This window comes from Cervus canadensis, chromosome 29 (genome assembly GCF_019320065.1).
Source record: "Cervus canadensis isolate Bull #8, Minnesota chromosome 29, ASM1932006v1, whole genome shotgun sequence".
Taxonomy (NCBI): Eukaryota; Metazoa; Chordata; class Mammalia; order Artiodactyla; family Cervidae; genus Cervus; species Cervus canadensis.
In genome coordinates, this window is record NC_057414.1 from 45,766,389 (window position 1) to 45,782,962 (window position 16,574).

Below are 16,574 nucleotides of genomic sequence, written 5' to 3' on the forward strand. Positions count from 1 at the left end.
GTCTGGTATTCCCATCTCTTGAAGAATTTTCCACAGTTTATTGTGATCCACACAGTCAAAGGCTTTGGCATAGTCAATAAAACAGAAGTAGACGTTTTTCTGGAACTCTCTTGATTTTTTGATGATCCAGCGGATGTTGTCAATTTGATCTCTGATTCCTCTGCCTATTCTAAAACCAGCTTGAACATCTGGAAGTTCACGGTTCACATATTGCTGAAGCCTGGCTTGGAGAATTTTGAATATTACTTTACTAGAGTGTGAGATGAGTGCAATTGTGTGGTAGTTTGAGCATTCTTTGGCACTGCCTTTCTTTGGGACTGGAATGAAAACTGACCTTTTCCAGTCCTGTGGCCACTGCTGAATTTTCCAGATTTGCTGGCATATTGAGTGCAGCAGTTTCACAGCATCATCTTTCAGGATTTGAAATAACTCAACTGGAATTCCATCACCTCCATTAGCTTTGTTCGTAGTGATGCTTCCTAAGGCCTCCTTGACTTCACATTCCAGGATGTCTGGCGCTAGGTTAGTGTGAGTGATCACACCATCATGATTATCTGGGTCAGGAAGATCTTTTATACACAGTTCTGTGTATTCTTGCCACCTCTTCTTAATATCTTCTGCTTCTGTTAGGTCCATACCATTTCTGTCCTTTATTGAGCCCATCTTTGCATGAAATGTTCCCTTGGTATCTCTAATTTTCTTGAGGAGCTCTCTAGTCTTTCCCATTCTGTTGCTTTCCTCTATTTCTTTGCACTGATCACTGAGAAGGGCTTTTTTTTTTTTTTTTTTAAATCTCTCCTTGCTATTCTTTGGAACCCTGCATTCAAGTGGGAATATCTTTCCTTTTCTCCTTTGCTTTTCACTTCTCTTCTTTTCACAGCTATTTGTAAGGCCTCCTCAGACAACCATTTTGCCTTTTGCATTTCTTCTTCTTGGGGATGGTCCTGATCCCTGTCTCCTGTACAATGTCACGAACCTCCGTCCATAGTTGATCAGGCACTCTATCAGATTTAGTCCCTTAAATCTATTTCTCACTTCCACTGTATAGCCATAAGGGATTTGATTTAGGTCATACCTAAATAGTCTAGTGGTTTTTCCCCACTTTCTTCAATTTAAGTCTGAGTTTGGCAATAAGGAGCTCATGATCTGAGCCACAGTCAGCTCCCGGCCTTGTTTTTGCCAACTGCGTGGAGCCTCTCCACCTTTGGCTTCCATATCGTGCTGCAGTGAACACTGGGGTACAAGCGTCTTTTAGAATTACGGTTTTCTCAGGGTGTATGCCCAGTAGTGGGGCTGCTGGGTCATATGGTAGTTTTATTCCTAGTTTTTTAAGGAATCTCCATAGTGTTCTTCATAGCGGCTGTATCAGTTTACATTCCCACCAACAGAAAAGCACTAATTTTTACACATATGTTCAAAACACCTAGTTAGGTAACACTAATAACTACATCATAGCTGAATCAGTGTTAATATTTTGGATACTGTCTTTCTGTTCACATTTGAATGATAGTCTAATTGGTTCCTGTGTAATTGGGAAAGATATAAGAAAAAAAGGAAGCAAACAAGAATAGTTTTCCTGAAAGGTATTGATATTCTCTAAACTTAAATGTTGATCCAAATCCTCTCTTTTTTAAATTTTTTGGATAATTTAGTTAACTTATTTAGTTTTGGCTGAGCGGGGTCTTCCTTGCTGCACGGGTTTGCTTGGTTGCGGCGAGCAGGGGTGCTCTCCAGCTGCGGCGTGCGGGCTTCTGACTGGGGGGGCTTCTCCTGCTGTGGAGCGGGGCCTCCAGGGCGCAGACCTTCAGCAGCTGTGGCTCCGGCTCGAGAGCCCCGGCTCGGTAGTTGCGGCTCACGGGCCTAGTTGCCCCACAGCACGTGGGATCTTCCCATTAGGGGTTGGATCCGCGCCTCCGTCACTGGCTGGCAGATTCCTTGCCACTGAGCCATCAGGGAAGCCGTCTCTCTTTTATCCCACTTTTTGAGCTGCATTTGCAGAATCTCAGCTCTCAGCTGATAAGTCGTGTCACCAAATCTTTTGCGACCCCATGGACTGTAGCCCACCAGGCTCCTCTGTCCATGGGATTTCCCAGGCAAGAATGCTGGAGTTGCCATTCCCTTCTCCAGGGGGTCTTTCTGACCCAGGGGTCGAACCACATCTCCCGGGTCTCCTGCATTGCAGGTAGGTTCTTTACCACTGAGCCACCTGGGAAGTTTATCAAATATTCTCACCTGAAAACTCCCATCACTCTCTTTCCTCTACTTCTCCCTCTTTTTATTCTGCTCAAATCTTCACAGTAGTAACAGTCTTCCATAGAACTGACTTTCTGATGGGAGAGTACATGAAATAAAGCAGCCCAGGGTGCTCAGTCAAGACCTGGGAAGTGTCTCCCAGGTTATGAGTCCCTGATGCGGTGGGCAGTTATTCCTCGTCCTGGGGCAATGTCCTAAGAGAGGCCAGTTTTTTCTGCTTGACATCCTTTCTCCACCCTGAGGCCAGTCAACATGCAGAGATTCAAATGCCAGTGCTGGGTAGGGGGGCTCGTGCAGTCCTTCTGATCCACCTGGACATCACTGCCGCTCAGGGGAGACAGGGCACCACAGCAGCCCTGCCCAGAGGGCGAGGAGGACCAGAAAGTCCTTCGCCAAGGCCTCTCCCCTGACCTGCCCAGGAAGCCCGGGGCAGTGGCGCCTGCAGGAACTCCCGCGTCCTCCAGAGCACACATCCCCCAGCGGGCCGGATGCCGACCCACGAGGGCCCGGACGCTCCCCTCTGGCCTCCAGAGTTCACTGGCCCTGTGGGCACCAACCAGACCGCGTTCTCTGCCTGCAGCGCGCGCTGGGGCACCCAGGGGGACTCGGATAGTTCACGGGGCCTTGCCCCATCCCCCGGCGCGCTCCTCCTCCCCGCTACCCTCTGTGGAGGGACTCAGAGCTGGAGAAGAGGGTGTCCGCGCCCCACCCCGTCCTGCCCAAGCAGTTCGTGGTCCCTGCACCCTGCGGACCCTCCGAGCCTCCCTTGCTGGCTTATGTGGGGGCTTCGCGCAGGCCGCGCAGGTGGGCTTGGCGTGAGCGAGCACGTGGGCGCAGGCGGGGGGGAGAAGCGAGGAGCGCGGGATCTGGTGGACCGAGCAGGTGGAGAGGGCGGGCCGAGCAGGTGGGCGCAGATGGGCGGAGCCGGGCCGGAGGGCTGGGGTGCCCGGTGCGCGAAGGTTGGTGAGGGGCGGGGCGTCCGGCCTGGGGCGGGGCTCGCCAACCCCCGGACCGGCCCCGGGCAGCCGGCCCCGCCCCCCACGCCCGGGCCGGGGGACAGCGGCCCCGGCGGGGCTGGCAGCAGCGGTCCCCCGCACTGCGCCCGGGCGCCCGCCTTCGCTGCAGCTCCTGCCGCCCACCACGGCCCCTGCCTGGCCATGGCCGCGGCCACCTCACCTCCCAGGGCCGAGAGGAAGCGCTGGGGCGGCGGCCGCCTGCCGGGAGCCCGGCGGGGCAGCGCGGGCCTGGCGAAGAAGTGCCCCTTCTCGCTGGAGCTGGCCGAGGGCAATCCGGCAGGCAGCGCGCTCTACGCGCCCATCGCCCCTCCTGGCGCCCCGGGCCCCGCGTCCCCCGCCGCTCCCGCTTCGCCCCCCGCCGCCGCCGACCTTGGCCCGCGGCCGCCCGTGAGCCTGGACCCGCGCGTCTCCATCTACAGCGCGCGCCGCCCGCTGCTCGCCCGCACTCACATCCAGGGCCGCGTCTACAACTTCCTCGAGCGCCCCACCGGCTGGAAGTGCTTCGTCTACCACTTCGCCGTGTGAGTATCGCCGCTGGCCGGCACCCGGGAAGGGCTTTCCGCGGGACTGGGGAGGTAGCGCGGGCAGCGAAGTCCCGGTGCCACCTGCTGCCAGAGGGACTTTGCCAGAGCTGCGGCGTCGACCCGCCGGGAGGGAAGGGAAGGGTTAATGGGAAGACAGAAGCAGCGGGGAGCCTGTCAGGTGAAGTTCAGGGCCTTGTGGGTCTGAGCCCGCACGGGTGGGGAGCTCCCCGCTGGCGCTGCCCGGGCATGTGTGGGTGCGGGAACCAGCTGGGAGCAGTGCCCGTGCCCAGGGCTGGTCTGCTGGGCCCCGCAGGGCTGGCCCAGGTGTTAATTGTTCTGAGAGCACGTAAGCAGGGGAGAGAACTCTGGGGGGCTGACAAACAAGAGAAGACAGGGTCCCGGTGCCCCCCAACAGGGGAGGGGGTCTCCCGGGCCAGCAGAGCAGGGCTTTCGCAGAAGGTGGCTGGCTTTATGCTGTGGCTGAGGCGTCAGCATGGCCGAGGGGGTGCCCACGGCCCCACGTGAACCTGACCCGGCTCCTAGAAACCTGGGTTGAGGCAGAGGGCCTGGAGGGGTCAAGGCTGGGGCGAGAGGAGAGAGGGGGACCCTGACTCTGCTGGTCGCTGGTGGATTGGAGGAAGCCGTGCGCCAGGCCAGAGCCGGGCCCTATTGGCGGCACCTGGTCCTGCTCCCGCCTGGCCCAGCCGCCTGGTCAGTGGCCTCTCCATGTGGTTCCGGCCTGTGAGCCTAGGCTTGGCATCCACGGGCTGCTCTGGGGGTGCCCAGAGGGGCCTCCCCTGACCTCCCGTCGGTCGAGGCAGGTGCTCGGCCCTCCCACCTTGGCTGGCCTGGGAGACCGCTGGCTGCAGGGTGTCCAGGGCTGTCACTGGCCCCGGGGAGCAGAGGGGTGGCCGGGGAGCAGAGTCTTGGCGGGCATGGCGAGGTGGGGGGCACAGCCTGTGTCCCTCACTTTCTCCCCTCTGAGCTTGGTGGTACTAGGGGTGCGGGTGGGGTGGCCCTTCCAGAGCAGCAGGGCCAGGCCTGGAGACAGTGTCCTCAGAGGCGCAGAGTGGCCATGGTCCTCCCGACCCCACTTTCCTGCCTCCCGAGGGGGCTGAGGGGGCCTCGCGGTGGCCGTGGCTGTCTGCGGAGAGGGCGGCCTTGCCCTTAGCTGCAGCAGCAGAGGCTTGTCTCGGGGTTTGGGGGATGTGCGTGTGCACCGACCCCGGGGGACCCGGCCCGTCTGGTGCTGGCTATGTGAGCACCCCGCCAACAGCAGGCTCGTGGGAGCTGCCATGCACAGCCGTCACCAGCTGGGCCCCAGGCTCCCCGAGGTGCTCACCGTCGGGGACCCCACAGCCAGTCCCGACGCAGACCCTGCCCAGCCGGCACTCTGGCCTGGGACCCTGTGTGCCAGCACCGGGCACAGATGGGAGGACCAGGCAGAGCACCGCTTCGGGAGTCAGCAGTGCCTCCACACCCCCCGAGGGCTGCTGAGTGAGGGGCCTGCAGACAGGCCACCGGTTCGCATCCCGGGGTCGCAGGCCCGGGGCGCTCGCCTCGCCCTGGCTCCCTGGCAGCCGCGGTGCCTGCTGGAGGAAGAGGGCCCGCCGCACCCCAGAGGAAGTCACTGCTTACACTTGTGTTTTCTTCCTGATTCCGATTGTTTAGCTCTCGGAAGTTTGCTCAGCACGGTCTGCCTTGCCCAGCCTCCCTAGGAGCTGTAGGGCCGGGGTGGCTTCTGGGGACCGTGGTGGCCTCTGTGGACAGTGGCCCAGCGGCTTCCCCCTGTGGGGAAGAGGAACTGGGGAGGTGAGGCCCTGCGAGTGGCCTGGTGACCTTGGGCCAGTCTTTTCCCACCTGCATCCCTGTCCGGAAGAGGCAAGTGCAGCCCCCCAAGCAGGGTGTGCAGCCCCCCACTCAGGGTGGGGCTGCAGGTCGACCCTGGCCGGGCAGGCGACGTGACTTCTCTGGGGCCCGGGAAGGTGTCCTCTCGTCTCTAGGAGATTGGCAAAAGCCACGGGACACTCTCTGAATTGGCCAGTCTCTTGAGGGCACCTGGCTTCAAGCTGGGATGGCAGGGGCAGCCTGGGCTGAGTGGCCAGAGGCTGGTCGCAGCTCCGAGAAGAGGGGTGGACGGTACCCGCTGCGGCTCTGGCAGGGTCCGAGACAGGAGCAGAGAGCGAGCTCTCTCCTTGGTGAGGCCAACTGTGAAAGGGCAGGATGGTTGTTACGACCCAGGCCGAGCTGGGTTTCCGGCCCAGGAAGGATGAGCCTGGCCTTGAAGGGCCGGGGCCTGCGTGGGTGTGAGAGCTGCTGTCCGCTGCCCCGCGGGGCTGGGCACACTGTCGCAGGCACAGCTGGGGAAGGAGGCCAGGATATCCTGTCCCTCTCCTGGTCGGGGAACCCCTGCTCCGGCCACGAGGAGAGCAGCCCTTCCTGTGCGCGCCTGGCCTGCCCCGTCTGCTGGGGTCAGAGGCAGGAGGCTGCCGCCCGGGCACTGCCCCTGCCCGCCTGGCCTTCCTGCCTGCTGCCCCCAGTCCTGGTCTGAGGCTCTTCACTGTGGGGTGGCGCCTACTCTAGCTCGGGGCATGGCGGGTGCCGTGGCCTCTCTGCTCATGGGCCTTGGGGGAGCTGTCTGGTTGGGGGGGACGCCTGCACTGGAGGCGGGCCCAGGGGTCCCATAGCCAGCCTCCCAACTGGCCTGGGCCCCGGCCCTGAACCGTGGAAGGCGGGGTGGAAGGTGCCCACAGGTTCCTTGTCCCTTCTGCCAAGCAAGGAGCCCCTGGGACCGCTCCTCTCTCCTTCGCCTTCTCCCTCCCTGACACCCCTTCCCCCCAACCCCACCTCTTGGGAGCTGCAGGGTGACACAAGCAGACACCTGCCTCCTCCCGGCTGCACCCACCGCCAGCCGGGGAGAAACCCCCTGCCTCAGTTTCCCCGAGTCCCCTCCACCTGCGTCCCTGCTGGTGGGAGAAGCTTGGACACTGGGGGGAGGCTTGGGGGGGCTTGGTGGGGGGCCTCGGGAGTGCATCCCGTCCCATCCCTGCCCTTCCCGGGTTCCCAACCACTTCCCGGCGGTTCGGGCGGCACCTTCACAGCGGGCGTTAATCATTGATGGCGCTGGCAGCTGGCCTGGCTGTTTGCCGGGCAGAGCCCGCCCGCCCTTCTGAAAGGGGAGGCCAGTTCCTGAGCTGTATCCCCCCCACCAGCCCCCCGCAGGCGCCCCTCTCACCCCAGGCTCGAGTCAGGGTCTCGCAGGCCTGGAAGGGGAGCCAGCAGAGGTGGTCGGGCTCCCTGGTCTCCTCACCGGGCCCTTTAGGACGCCCAGAGGCTGCCCTGGTGGCTCAGAGGGTAAAGAGACTGCCCGCAGTGCAGGAGACCTGGGTTCGATCCCTGGGTCAGGGAGATCCCCTGGAGAAGGGAAAGGAAACCCACTCCAGTGTTCTTGCCTGGAGGATCCCATGGACGGAGGGGCCTGGTGGGCTAGAGCCCATGGGGTGGCGCAGAGGGACTCACACTGACTGCTTTCCGCTAACTGTTCCTCGGCCCCCAACACCCTGTGAAGCTGGGGGTTCCTTCTGCTTCTCCCCACGTCATGTTCTCTGGGACCTGGTTCCCTGGTCTCCCCCTCGCTGTCCGGAGACCCTGCACCGCCACCCCAGACCCAAGTGTTTCTGGACCCACTGCCCTCTGCATGTCCAGCGCCTCGTCCTGGCCTGGTGTTGGTTGAGGAGCCCCCTGTGTCCCTTACACCAGGGCTACCAGCAGAGGAGGAGGGCTCCTAGGAAAGCTTGAGCACCCAGAGACATGGTAGGGAGGGGGGACGGTCCAAGAGGTGGGAGCCCCTGAGCTGGAAGGTACACCCAGCGCACGCCGAGGGTCTGGGGCCCGGGGGCGGCCTGGCGCAGGACACGGGCTGGCCGGGAGCTTGGCCGCCGGCGGGCCCAGGCTTCATGCCCCGTGCTGCCCCACGGCTGGGCCACCCTGCTAGGTTCCTGGCCCCCCGAGCCCCCACCCCCTCCTCTGCGGTGGGCTTGGTGTGTGCTGGCACCTTTGGGCAGGACTGCTCAGTGGGAGGGAATGTCTGCCCGTGCCTGGCGCTGAACCGTCGGCTGCCCGGGGGTTGGTGCCCGTGGCCCCCGCCTGCGCCCGTGGGGGTGCCCGGGGCTGGAGGGGCAGGAGGGGCCCGTTAGCACTCAGCGCCTGTGCCCGGGGAGCTGCCCGCGCAGGCGTCCTGGAGCTGGGGTGGGGTTTGACCCGGAGGAGACAGACGCTTGAGCCGCCAAGGCGGGACTGGGGCACTGCACCCCCCGCCCCGCCCGGGGTCCGGGTTCCACCTGGGGTGGCCGACTCCCACACCCTGGCTTCTGGAGGTACGGCAGCTTGCAGTCCTCCTCCTGCAGAAGCCTGTTCTCAGGCTGACTCTTCAGTGTGAAGGGGGCTCGGCGGACCAGCAGGCCCTGGGGATGCTGCTAGAAGCCAGGGGTGTCCGTAGTCAGGAGCCCTGGTTTCTCACCAGCACCAGGTGCCGGGCACTGAGTGGGGAGGTGCTCCTGATGGGGGACCCCGGGCTGAGCACCCCCACCTCCTGGTCTGGTCCAGGGACCCAGGGAAGCTCCTCTCAAACCACGTCCTGAGTTGACTTTCAGGTTGTGTGGCCTCTCTCGTGGCTCCCGCCCCCGCCCCTGATGAGACGGCCGGCCGGCACGGTGTCACACGTGGCCTCTGTCACGTGGAGACGGTGTCCACAGATGCCAGCGTGCGGGGAGAAGGTGCTCGGCCCAGGGGAGCTGGGGTGACGAGGGGTGTGGTCATGCTGGGAGATGCTGCGGGCGTGCGTGTGTGTGGGTGCCTTGGCTCCACTTCTGGGAGAGCGAGGACCAGCTCTGTCACCCGACCTTTCATCTCAGGCGTCGAGGCTCTGGGCCTGGATGGGGGGCCTGGCAGGGCCAGCTTTCTCCCCGGGGAGGTGCCTTGGAGCAAAGGGCAGAGCGTGGAGGTAGCCTGGGGTCCCCAGGCAGGTCAGGGGGCTGCACTCTGTCCCGAGGGCAGAGAGGGCCAGGGGTCTCCCTTCCATGGTCCCCTGGGTGCTGTGACCACCCCAGATCTCATGGAAGGTAGGGGTGCAGTTGGCAAGGGGTGGGGCCCAGCTCTGCTGCAGGTGGAATGATCGCTGTGACTCCAGGTGACCTGAGCCCCAGGGGCCATTTTCCTTCTGGTCGTGTGATGACAGTTGGCCCCGCCATGGTTTGCCTCCTGCTGCCTGGTCCAGGTGCCCTGGGCCCCTTCTCTGAGCCCCGTGGGCGCTGGCTGGGGTGAGGGTGCTGATGCAGAGGGCCAGCCTGGCTCTCCCCGGCTGGAGGAGGGTGGAGAGGGATGGGCCTGTGCCCTGTGCAAATCCTAGGCCCTCAGAGGGGAGGAGACAGGCCCGTGGCCCCACAGCTGGTGTGCCCAAGGCTGCCCGGCTCCAAAGCCCGCAGCTCGTCCTACCCAGGATCTGGGCAGGCCTGGGGAGGCCCTGGGCGGGGCTCGTAATGCTGACCCTGGGGTGGCGTGGGCCTGTGAGAGGTGGGTGCCACCGTTTGTTGGGGGAAGAGAGAAAAGGAAGCTGGCTCCAAAGCACAGGCTGGGCCTCCCCGGATGTGCCAGCGTGACTGGGCCCTGGCTCTCCACTCCGGGGGCTGCCGCCCTGGGGTTGGGGGCCTGGCCTTCGGAGGCCTGTGATGGGCTGTTTTCGGTCTCGGCCCTAAAGCCCTGCTGCCCAGAACCACAGGCTGAGGCCCAGCTCGGAGGCCTCTCCCTCCAGGAAGCCTCCCCATGTTTCCCCAGGCACAGCCATGCCGCCTCGCACGGCCGCCCTGTTCCGTGGTGCCCAGGGCCCCCAGTGGCTCAGCCATTCCGGTGCTGGTGGGGCATTAGTGTGTGCCGTTCTGTGCCCCTGGGCATTCAAGGGTCCGAGTGGGTGCGCAGGGCCGCTGGGGAAGCCGTCTCGATCCACAGCCCATACCCAGCAAGGGTAGGTGCTGGGGGCAGGGTCACGTGGTGTCCAGCCCGGGAAGCCCAGGAGCCCTGCGGCCCGGCCGTGGCGGTCAGCCCGCTGCCCGGCAGCCCTGAGCCCCACAGGCGGGCGGGCCCGGTGACACTGGCTGTGGGTATTTTTATCCAGTGACATTCCTGAGCTGGGGAGGCGGGTGAGCTCAGAGAGTGACGGGCAGGCACCCCGGGACCCTCTGGGGCTGCGGGAGAGTCCTGCAGGCCCCCGCGTGTTCGTGGCGGGTTCTTTCCGGAGCCCTTTCTCCTGGAACACCTCCATCCTCACAGCTGCCCTTGCTGGGTGGGAGCGGATCCTCGCTGCCCGGGTGAGAAGCCTGCAAACAGAGTGTGTCCCGAGGAGGGGCCGGAGCCGCTGTGGGCGCGTGATCCCCGCCCGGGGAGGGACGCCTGGCCCAGGGGGGGCAGCGTGTCGGCGTCTGTGGTGGGCTCTGGGCACGGGGAGACTCAGCCGTGGTCCCAGGCGCTCCGTGGGGATGTTGGCTCCGCCCGTCAGAGGGGGCTCTCCCAGCAGCCCCCTGACCTGCACACGCTGTGCCCACCTCGCGGGGGCTGCGGCGGCCGACCCCGACCCCAGGCCCGCGTGCCCACTCTGGGCCTCTGGGCCTCAGGCGTGGTCTCTGCACACCTTTCCTGCTCCGTGACTCATGATGGGGACACTGAGGCCTGGCTGCTTGGCTTGGCTGCCCCAGAAAGCTGCCCTACTTCTGCCTGGATCTCTTCCGACACTGAGGCTCCCCGTGTCACGCCTGGTGTGTACACGCGTGGGCACCCACCCCTGCTGGCTCTTACCCCCGCTCTGCAGAGGCCCCCCCGGCCGTGTCCAGGAAGTGCCTGATGGCCACCCCTTTCTGATCTCCCGTAGCGCTGGCCTCACGCCTGCCTCTTGTCCCGGGCATGCTCCGGGCCCCCCCTGCCCGCCGGGTGTTTACCAGCGGCTGTGGGCCTCCCCTCTGTGTCTCTTGGGGGTGGGCACCCTTCTCTTCTCCTTCTGGAAAGCATGCCCTGGGACGGTCCTTCCGTATCCTCTTGCCAAATTTGCTGCTGAGCACTGTGCAAAGATCTAGAGGAAGTCAGAAAACGGAACCAGAGTCCCTGCCCTGCCCCTGAGTCCCTCCCGCCTTGGAACACTTCTCCATATGGAGATGCCCAGCCATGCCAGGACCCCCACTTCACCACACGCCGCCCCCTGCTCTGGACCAGGGGCTCCTCCTCAACTGCCTGGCCGACCCTGCTGGGAGGGGCCTGCAGGAGGAGCCCTGACCTGAGGGACAGGCCCCTGACCCAGAGGTGCCCCACCCCTCACGGGGAGAAGTTGAGGGTTCTCAGGGCACTCAGGGGAGCTCCACGTGGTACCTGAGTAGCCCTGCGACCACGTGCTTGAGATATGTCATCTCGACGGGCCACGTGGCCTGGATTTCTGCTCCAAGACATCCCCAGCTGGTCTCTCTCAGAAGTCACATCCACGTTCTTGGCTGGGAGGCTCACAATGTTATAAAACAAAGCTCGGGTAGTAAAAACAGTGTGGTACTGGCATGCGGACAAGCAATAAAACAGAGTAAAAAATAATCCACGTGTGGACCCAATTGCATATGAAAATTTAGCCAAAGCTGTAGGCAGCATCTCCAACCAGTGGGGTCTTTAGTAGGTGACTCACCGAGAGGAGCAGGTGAGGGTGGACTGGCTTCTCTCGCTGCACCCTGGGATGGCGCCCAAGTGGTCGGAGGACCTCTCGAGTACCCGGAGGAGACTCAGGGGACCCTCCGCAGCCCAAGGGTGAGGGTGGGGAGGCCTCTCTGTGGCTCAAAGCCGGCGCATTAAGGAAACGTTTGTGTGGGAGGGAAATGCCGCTGTTGCGCACCACCAGCTCGTGAGATGGAAAGAGACTGGTGGAGGACCAAGGATTGCAGTACATCCACAGGGTTAGTGTCTCTAAGACAGAGAGCCTTTCTAAAACAGAGAAGGAGAAGCCCGGTGGCCCCAAGGAAGATGAGCAAGAGATGTGAGTGGAGAGAGTTCATGGGCAAAGCAGCCGCCGGGGCAGTGTGAGAAGGTCAGAGACACACAGGTGGGGCTTCGTGGGGTGCCCCCCGCCTGGGCTGGCGGAAATGCAGACGACGCCCGCAGCTGGTGGCAGCCGAGGCTGTGGAGAAGAGGCACCCCTGCCGCTGGAGGGCCTGCATGACGGTAGACCCCATTCTGAGCACGGCATTTGGCATTTGGTAGCGTCTGGCACGAGCATGCTTGCCCGTACCCTGGGCCCAGAAGGCCTGCTTCTGGGGACCTGTCTGTCTTGAAGATACTGCCCCCTGCCCCCCGCCACCCCAAAACCAAAGTACACATGCACAGGGCTGATTGGATTTAAAATTTTTTGGAACCTGGATTTTTGGCTGCGCTGGGTCTTCACTGCTGCACAGGCTCTTCTCTAGTTGTGGGGAGTAGGGGCTACTCTGTAGCTGTGGTCGGCGGTGTCTCTTGCTGGGGAGCGTGGACCCCAGGGAGCCCGGGCTTCAGTAGTTGCGGCCTCTGGGGCTCTAGAGCACAGACTCAATACTTGTGGTGCACGGGCTTAGTTGCTCTGCGGCATATGAAATCTTCGCGGCCTAGGAATCGAACTCATGTCTCCTGCGTTGGCAGGCAGATTCTTTACCACTGAGCCACTGGAGAAGCCCAAGGCTGATTGTTGAAGCATTCTTTGTAATAGCAGAAGGTGGGGAACGCGAACGCCCGCCCGTAGGAGGCAGGTTGTGTTCACGGCCTGCAGAGGATTGTGCAGGTGTGACAGAAGGACAGTGCGGTCTCCACGTGTTTTAACGGAGTGGCTGCCAGGAAATTGTTTTTTAATTTTGATTTTTTCTTTCAAAGAAACTTTTATTTTTTAGCCACACTGTGCACCATGCGGGATCTTAGTTCCCTGACCAGGGATCAAACCCACCTCCCCAGCATTGGTAGGTGGATTCTCCACCACTGGACCACCAGGGTAGTCCGGTTAGGAAATATTTTTACATGAAAAAAAAAACCCACACAGACAGTGGATAAAAATATAACAAGCTGCTGCTCCTCTAATACAAGGGGGCACTGATATATACTTTATATTGAGCTTCCCTTGTGGCTCAGCTGGTTAAGAATCCGCCTGCAGCTTTATATTAAGAAGCAAAAGTAGTGGAAGGATTACTGGTAGGGGGGACATGACAGAACCTAAATGTTTCTAAGAACGGTTTGATGGTTTTATAGGCTTGACTTTGGAACCTCATTAATAGTTCCCATAATTTTAAATACAAAAGCAACCCCTGATCTCCCAAATCCCTGAATAAATCTTAAATAGAAAAAGAAGTCCCTCAAAACCTAAATGACCCTAAGCTTCACTGAGGGAGGGGGTGGAATGATTCCCAGAAAAGGTCTTATTTCAGATGACCTGCGGCCTGAGGGCTGTCTGCTCAGGAGGAGCAGAGCTGAGTGTGTGCACATGTGCGGTTGTGATGGTATTTGTTTTGCGATTCTAAGTGCCTGGCGTGGGAAGCGTGGGGTGAGGCTGCTGAGGAATTCTGCTGGTGTCCGTGAGAGCTGGGACGCTGAGCACAGGAAAGAGCTGACAGATGCTGCTGTTAGCCGCTCAGTCGTGTCTGACTCTTTGCAACCCCATGGACCACAGCGTGCCAGGCTTCCCTGTCCTCCACTATCTCCTGGAGTCTGCTCAAACTCATGTCCATTGAGTCGATGATGCCATCCAACCATCTCATCCTCTGTTGGCCCCTTTCTCCTCCCGCCTTCAATCTTTCCCAGCATCAGGGTCTTTGCCAATGAGTCGGCTCTTTTCATCAGGTGGTCAAATCCTAAAAGATCATGCTGTGAAAGTGCTGCGCTCAATATGCCCACAAACTTGGAAAACTCAGCAATGGCCACAGGCCTGGAAAAGGTCAGTTTTCATTCAAATCCCAAAGAAGGGCAATGCCAAAGAATGGAGTTGGATGTTGGATGGACGGATGGATGGACAGATGGATGGATGGATGTGGGTGTGGATGGGTAGACAGACAGTTATAGAGATGGATGATAATGGACAGGTGGATGGATGGATGGACAGGTAGATGCATGGATGTGGATGGGTGGACAAACAGATGTAGGGATGGATGGATGTGGGTGTGGATGGGTGGACAGACAGATGTAGGGATGGATGGTGGATGGACAGGTGGATGGATGGATGGACAGATGGATGGATGGACGTGGGGGTGGATGGGTGGGGAGACAGATGTAGCGATGGATGCTGGATGGACAGGTGGAATGGTGGATGGATGAATGGAAGTATGTGTGGATGGGTGGACAGACAGGTGGAATGATGGATGGACAGGTGGATGGGTGGACAGGGGGCTGGATGACTTCACAAGGTCCCAGCACCCACCAGGTGTACTGGTCACCTGCAGTCCTGAGAGGGTCTACAGGCAGTGTGACTTTGGCCAGACCCATCCCCAGGGTGGTTGGGATGGATCGGCTGTCCTGGGACAACCTAGCTGAAGCCCACCACCTAGAAAAGTTGCAGAAAGTCCTTGGTAGGGGGAGACCAGTCTTGTCCTGCTGGGATCCCCAGGCCTGTCTTCGGGAGGGCTGTCCTTGTGGACGTCACTTTGGGAAGCCACGGGAGCGCTCCGTGGCCTAGATTCTGGGTCCGTGGACGTGTGGGTGGATCTGCACGCTGCCTCCAGGGCTGCCTGCCGTGGTGGGTGATGTGGACATGAGCCTGCTGGCTGGCGGGGCCAGTGCCCGCGCTGCCTCTGTGCCACTGAGTCTGGACTCGCCGCCTCCCTCTGACTGTCTCGTCCGGATGCCCCGCGGGCTCCAGCGAGGGGCTCCGTTTCTGGAACGTGCTGCCTCAGGTGCCACGGGAGCCTCATGCAGTGTTGGCCCCGATTGAGGTGGCAGCCCTCGCAGCGCCCCCCGCGTCCCCTGGAGACCCCACCGGCACTGTGCATGGCCGTCCTGTGGGTGCTTCCCGCCCACCTCTCGTGTGCCCTGGGGTGCGGAAGGGAAGGGTGACCCCACAAAGAATCAAACCGCTCGGGGAGGCCTGGCAGGGGTGAGGGGCCTGGGGGGATGGGAGGGCAGAGTTCCAGTTTCAATCGAGCGAGCCCAGCAGCTGTGTGGGGGCCTAGGTGAGGGTCCCGGCGTGTTTGAGACCCTGGGGTTGCTGAGTGGGGGGTGAGGGGAGTGGGGCGGACCCCAGGAGGCCCCAGCTTGCCTGATCATGGTGGGGAGCCACACCCCATGGCTCTGCTCCTGGCCTGTCCCTAACCTGTGTACGCCCGGGGGCCACCAGGTGACCCCCCTGTGTCCCTGGAGAGGTCGGCCCTCCACCCCACCCCGCTCTGTCCCCAGGCTGAGGATGAAACAGGAGGTGGGTGAGAAACCCCCGGGGGTGGAGGCTGCTCTCTGCCCTCCCCTGTCTGGTCCCCTGGATCGAGGCCCAAGTTCCCGCGGGCAGCTCGGCGGGGGTGCGGGCACCGCTCTCCCGGGCACTTCCCAGGCAGCACTGGAATGTTCTGGCCGCCCTTGCCATGAGGGGGACGGGCGGGGCTGGGGGCTCTGCGGGCCTCGCTGGCCTCATCCCCAGGACAGGCCCCCCCACTGTGCTCTTATCAAGGTCTCTGGCGGGCCGCCCGCCACCGCCAAGTCACGCCACCCTGGGTGTCCGCAGGCCTCCTCCGATGGGGGTGGGGTGAGGTGGTCACCTGGGGAGGGCTCCCCGTGGCCCCCCGGGGTGACTCGGTGCTCATTCAGGGAGCTCGGAGACCACGGGGCCGAGGTCTGACCCTGGTTTGGAGGACTCGAGGTGCTAAGCAGTGGCCTCCCCGCTTCCTGAGACTCCAGGATGCTTCTTGGGAGGGGGCCATTCCTGAAATGTCTGGCCAGGCTCCTGGCTGCACTGACCACTCCAGGGTCCATGCCCCCGGGGCCAGCTCCCCAGAAAGTGCTCAGCAAACCCATCATAGGGAAGGGAATGGTGGAACCGGCCCCCGGGGGCTCCTTGTTGGGCGTGGGGCTTGGTTTGCTGCCAGGGAACCCGGCTGAAGGGCTGTGTCTGCGTGAGGCAGGGCACCGGGGGGCGCGTGTGGCCTGGACCAGCTGTGACCGCGGCAGGTGGCAAGCGCCCACCAGTCGCAGACATCGGGTCCCGGGGTCACAGGGCCCAAAACGCACGGTCGAGCAGAAGGGGATGGTCCGGAAGTGGACGCTGAGGGGTTCCTGGTGGTTGCCTCCGGGTGTGGGTTCTGGGTTGCAATTTTTAAACTTTTGCTTCTCTGAATTTTCCACTTTGAAAATACTGGTTGTTTCAAAAATCATCGTAAAGGGTTGTTTTTATGAACATCAGCAGCCCGCAGGCCCTAAGAGGGTCCTGGGGCCCCTCTCCCTGCCAGTGGCCGGGCATCCCGAGGGTATTGAGCATGGGGTGGGGTTGGGAGGGCAGTGAGGTGTCTGTGCCTGCTGGCATCCGGACACTGCCTCTGGGTTGGGCCGGGACAGGCCTGGGCCCCAGGCCCTGCTCTTGGGGAGACTTGGGGGCGGGGACTGCAGGGAATGGGCAGGCCTGCTGTGCAGGGGACCCCAGCCTCCCTCAGGGTCATGATAGCACTGCCCTGTCGGGTCCCTCTCGGCCCAGGTCTGGGGTGGTCCTGCCCAGACGCAAAAGGAGCCGGCTGATGGGGGAGGGAGCCCCCCAGAGGCCTTAGTCCTGGGG

At 61.9% G+C, this 16,574-nt stretch overlaps 1 protein-coding gene across 4 annotated transcripts in view; it reads left to right on the forward strand.

The window, feature by feature from the left end:
* Positions 1-3,268: 3,268 nt before the first annotated feature.
* Positions 3,269-16,574, forward strand: part of KCNQ1 (potassium voltage-gated channel subfamily Q member 1) — a 364,451-nt gene continuing 351,145 nt past the window's right edge. For 3 of the 4 annotated variants that reach the window (XM_043452116.1, XM_043452115.1, XM_043452118.1), the window contains exon 1: positions 3,269-3,790. In XM_043452116.1, coding sequence (XP_043308051.1) covers positions 3,411-3,790 — 380 coding nt within the window. In that variant the 5' untranslated portion in view covers positions 3,269-3,410. The remainder of the gene's footprint in view (positions 3,791-16,574) is intronic. The other variant, XM_043452117.1, reaches the window with a different exon arrangement.